This window comes from Merops nubicus, unplaced genomic scaffold (assembly GCF_000691845.1).
Source record: "Merops nubicus isolate BGI_N331 unplaced genomic scaffold, ASM69184v1 scaffold6439, whole genome shotgun sequence".
Classification (NCBI taxonomy): domain Eukaryota; kingdom Metazoa; phylum Chordata; class Aves; order Coraciiformes; family Meropidae; genus Merops; species Merops nubicus.
In genome coordinates this window covers 272-5,430 of record NW_008630072.1, presented here as the reverse complement: position 1 = coordinate 5,430, position 5,159 = coordinate 272, and the positions used below count along the sequence as shown (strand labels likewise).

Below are 5,159 nucleotides of genomic sequence, written 5' to 3'. Positions count from 1 at the left end.
GCAGGAATTAACCCACTGACTCTTGGTACCCCTGTGGTTTCTAGGAAGATGATGAGAAGATAATCCAGGAGATTCAGAAAGAGGCTGAAGAGGAGCAAAGGAAGAAAAATGGAGGTAAGTCACAGTCTGTACCTTTGCTTTGAGATCAGACTGAGAGTGATGAGAGGCCATAGGGTTCCCAGCTACTGCCAAGTCTCTGGATCCTCACTGGATTCTTCCCACAGCCTGGCTCTTTGCAGGTTTCTCTGTTTGGGCTGCACCAAGCATCCCCCAAATCTTGCTCCAGAGAGCCAAGCCATCACCCTGTTCCTCCTGGCAGCCCGTCTAGCTGTAAAGTGCTGTTGCCTGCAGGCTTTTGCTGGGACTGTGGAGAGGCACAAGGCTTGTGCCCAGCCCTCACTTGGTGCCAGTGTGCTCCGTGGTGCCTGGAGCGTGGAAGGGACAAGCTGTGGTGCTGTAGGGAGCTTAAGGAACGTGCTGGAGATGGAAGGTGCTGATTGCAAACGTGAGATGATGGACCAAGCTCGGTGAGTTTTCACCTGTGGGGTGACTGCTGCTTTTCTCTCCTCCCTCTGCAGAGAACAGCTTCAAGAGGATCGGCCCTCCTGCGGAAAAGCCCGTGGAGAAAATCCAGAGAATTGAGGTCATCCCCATTCCTGTTCCTCAAAACCTCCATCAACCCCGGATGCCCCCTTACCCCTTCGTGCACCCTCCCTTCCCCCTCCCTCCCGTCCGCCCCATATACAACAACATCCCCCTCAACATCGGCCCCATCCCTGCCCCCTATGTCCCCCCCTTACCTAACATGAGGGTGAACTACGATTTTCCCCAGATCAACGTCCAGCTGGAGCACAACTTGCCTATGCACTTTGGCCCTCAGCCTCGGCACCGATTCTGACCTGGTCCTGACAGCACTTGGCCTAAGAGTCACTGCAGGGCAAAGCCACCCCAGTAACGTCACCCCCCGTCCTGCTCCAGCCCCTCCTCAGTTAGCCAGGGGACCTGTTCTGACTCACGTGCCCCTGCACTGCACCCCTCTCTAGAGCTTCTCTGAACCTTTGCCATCAAGCAGTTCTACCTGGGCTGCAGCAGGGCTGGTGCTGCGTTTCCAAGGGGTCTTTCCCTGTGTTGGGCATCCAGATGTTTTGGTTTCACAAAGCCTGTTCTTTAGGCAGCTGTTGGGAGGGAAAGGGAGACGTTGTGTAGCGCAGGGATGCAGCCATTCCTCGGGGACTCTCCAAATTTCCTACCTTCCTGCTGGCCAGGGCAGCTGCCACACAGTCAAGTGAGCCTTGGGGGAAGGGAGGACAGACTTGGCCCCTGAGTAAGACCTTCAGAAACAAGATAACAAGAGTCAGCTGCCCGAGTCTTCTGCTTGGGGAGAGGCACCAAGTTGGGGTTCCTGGGTTCTCTAGCACCCCTGTAACCTGCTAGCACCTCTCAGCAGAAATAAATTGCTCCAGGTCAATGTGGTTTCTGTAACAGTCCTTGCTCTGCATGGGGAGTGAGGGGCTGCAGCAGCCACCTCGTTGCTGACCACATTCTGTCTTGGGGCTTTAGCAAGAAGCAGAAGACTCGGGCACCTTAAGCTTTGCCTAAACTGACCTTACCCCCTTTGAAGGGCTCAGGGCTTTTTCCCCAAGGGGTGGCTGCCCCTCAGCTTCCAAACTGTGGCCTTTGCTTTGCTGTTCTCATCTGGCACCCCAGATCTCAGAGGGCACGTGGAAGCCCATGGAGCCTCAGCTGTGCCCTCTGTTGCAAAAACCACTTGGGCAAGTAGCTGGTTCCATGTGTGTGGCAGAAACATTTGGAATTACCCCTGTAGTCAGGTGGTGATGAGCTGGGGACCCCCCCTTGGCCGAAGCCCCACGACCCAATGGGCAGCTGCAGGAAGCTGGCTGCTCCTACAGCCCTAAATAACTCCTGAAAATGTGTTTCAGCTTAAATGGCTTCAGAAAAGCATGTTAAAAGGCAAACATGAGTGTTGCTGGGTTTAGGAAAAGCAAAACTTCTTGGAAGAAGCAGGGGCTGTGGTGGCTGGGCCAGGGGAGGAGTGCTGGCACAAAGCCCTTTCCCCTCAGCCCTGGGCTGTGCTGTCTGGTACAGGCCCCCTCTGGAAAGAAACTGGTTGGAGAGGAAAAAACCCTCCTGCCCAAAACACTGGGCGAGCTGTTAGCAGCCCCCATGTGCTGTTGTTCCCCGGGGGGTTTGGTCTGGGCTGCATCCTGCTGGGGGCACTTCCCCTCCTGTTCTTCCCCCTGTTGTCCCCAGGAGGGTCTTCCCAGAGGGGACTTCCATATGTTTTGGAGCTGAGTCAGCAATTTCTCCCCTCTCAGGCCTGTGGTTTGAATGTACCCTGCCCAGGGGTCAGTTCCAGCTCTTCTCTGGCATCAATAACCAAGTGCTGCTCCCCTGCTGCTAACACTTGGGTGTTGAGGTTTTTTTCTCTTATTTCTGGAAGAAGGCTGGGGCTGCAGGAGTCTCTCCCTTGCTGCTCAGCTGGGTCTTAGCCAGGTTTAACTCCTACCTTGCACCATGCACTCCCTGGGGTAGCCAGGAGCAGGATGGCCTGAGGGATTTGGGCTGCATGGATGTTTCAGGGCTGTTTTCACAGCGTGTGTGGGTGGCGAGAAGGTGGACGCAGGTCAGGAGAAGTGTGGGTGGCTTCCCTGGTCAGAAAGGGGCAGAAGAAGAATCCTGTGGTTTCAATACCCAAGATCTTGTGGTTCAGATCCCAAGAGGGGGTCAGGCAGCAGTGGCACAGCTCGGCTGCTGAACTGGTGGCCCAAACTACCAAGCAAACGTGGCATTTCAGGCAGTGCAGGGGGCTGGGAGCACTGGCCAGAGCGATGGTCTGATCCCGTCCTGTGGTGCTCCTCTAGAGATGGGTGGACAACGAGAGCTAAGCCTTGGCAGAGGGAGGTGCAGAGATGGAGTGGAGGGATGGGTGGGGGTGGCAAGGGCAGGTTGGTGGCCATGGTCCATTGTGGTTAGGATGTGAGTGTCCTTCTGCTCCCCGTGCAGCGACCGCGGTCCTGGAGGAGCCCAGCAGAGGCAGGGGGAGAGATGTCCCCATATCCCCTCCAAAACCATGAGCTTGCTTGTGGCTGGGAGAGGAGAGAAGTCTGTGCTTGGTCTGTGATGGGGAGGGCCCGAGGGTGGGCACAGCACCCACCCAGCCCCGGGGCAAGGCTGTGCTCCTGGCACTGCTGCTCCCCCTAGAAACACCCAAAATTACCCACAGCCAAAGCACGTGGCTGCACCCTAACCCGAGAGACCCCGAGCTGTGCTTTCTGATAGCACTTGGGTCTGTCTTGATTTGTTTTATGAATTCGAAAACAAGAAAACCAACTTACTGCACAACCACCAGAGCCATCTGTGATCTGGTCTCTGTAACTCCTGTGCCTCATTTCCCCTCCCATCCCACCACTCCCAAAACCTTTTATCCTTTGAAAGACGACGGGGAGGTTGCTGTGCCCAGGCTGATCCCATAACAGGTACTTCTTATGGTTAATTGCTGAGTCCCGTTTTACTTGCCTTAAAGGTGGAGAGAGAAACTTAGTATTTGCACTTAGCAAAAAGTTATATTAAAAGAAAGAAACCCTGTAAAGATGTGCATGTTCTGCAACTTTCTATAACAGTAGCTGAAAATAAGTAGGTGGTTTGTTAAAAAATAAATAAAACAAAGAAAAAAAAATATTTTTCTTTACCTTCTGTTAGTAAACTGTTCTAATATTCTGTGTGTAAAAAGTTCCTGTATTATATTGTAATCTGAATTTTTGTAAATAAATTTGTGCACTCTGGCTTTTAGTTCTGTGCTTTGGTGGCAGCCGAAGGGTCCTGGCCCTGGCTCGGGGTGCAGTGGGCAAGGCTCCCTCTGGCCACAGCTCAGCCTGCGTGGTTCAAAACTCTGCCTGTCGCAGAGCAAAACCCATTTGACCCTCCTGGAAAAGCTTAATGTGTTCCACATGCTCCCGAGGAAAAAGTGGAGGGGATAGAAAATGGTTTCCAGTTGCTCCAAATGGAAAGCAGGAGGCGTGCGGCGCGGGGGAGAGGCTGGAGGCACCTTCCCCCCTGCAGGGGTGGTAAATACAGAAATGGGGGGGTGGGGAGGGGGAGGGTCCTCCCTGCCGCCGTGCAGCAGCTCTGGGGCCCCTTCCCAGCATGGGCACCCCTGGGCTCTGCCAGCAAACCCCCCCTGGCTCCCCCCAGCCCGCCTGCCACGGCCCTGCCTGCTTGGGCACACACAGATGGAGTCATGGAATCAGGGGCTGGCTTCCAGGTCACCCAGTCCCACCCCCCCGCAGGGAAGGTTGCTCAGAGACACCTCCAACCTCACCTGGGATGGTTCCAGGGATGGGGCAGCGACCACCTCTCTGGGCAGCCTGGGCCAGGGGCTCAGCACCCTCAGGGTCGACAATTCCTTCTATTTAGTCTAATCTCTTTTAGTTCAAACCCATCCCCCCTTGTCCTGTCGCAACAGGCCCTGCTCAGAATTGTCCCAGCTTTCTGACAGGCCCCTTGAAGTCCTGAGAGGCCACCAGAAGCTCTCCCGTGTTGCTGGAGGCCAGGGCAGGCACACCCTGTTCACAGGAGGGGTGAACACCCTCCCTCTGCTCAGCTCCTGCTGCAGAGCTCAAACCCCCCTCTGAAGCTGAAGGTCTCTCCTGGCAATGCACATCCACCATCCCCCACGCCGGGATGTGCATTTTGGGGGGGGGAGCTGCCATGAATCCTGGGAGGGTTGGTGGAGTTTGTAGGCTGGTTTTGGCTCTCAGGGAGGCTAGGGACACATCCTGGCTCCTCTGGCCAGATGCTGTGTGCTGGGCTGGGCTGGGCTGCAGCAGATGGGCTTCCACCTCCTTACTGTCCCTAGGGGGATGTTTTATCTTCCCCTTCTCCATATCACTGAGGAGAGGAGAGGAGAGGAGAGGAGAGCAGAGGGGGCTTATTGCTGGTCCGCGCCAGGCTGGAGGGGGACACGGCTTCACTCCTGGCTGCAAAGGCAGGAGGAGGAGGGGGCTTGCAGCAGGAGGGGGTTTGCTGCTGCATCCCCACATGTAGGTCAAAGGCTACGGGCTTGGTGGCTTAGCACCGCTCTGAGCAGCTGAGGTGACCCAGCTTCCAGCCAGCTTTGGCTTTAAGCCTGCTTGGAGGAG

General features: G+C 55.7%; 1 protein-coding gene across 1 annotated transcript in view; it reads left to right on the top strand.

Annotated features, from left to right (window-relative positions):
- RNF216 (ring finger protein 216) overlaps window positions 1-898 on the top strand; it is a 61,354-nt gene extending 60,456 nt beyond the window's left edge. The window contains 2 exon segments of the mRNA XM_008947137.1: window positions 45-114; window positions 579-898. Of these exon segments, the coding sequence (XP_008945385.1) occupies window positions 45-114; window positions 579-898 (390 nt within the window).
- Window positions 899-5,159: the final 4,261 nt, after the last annotated feature.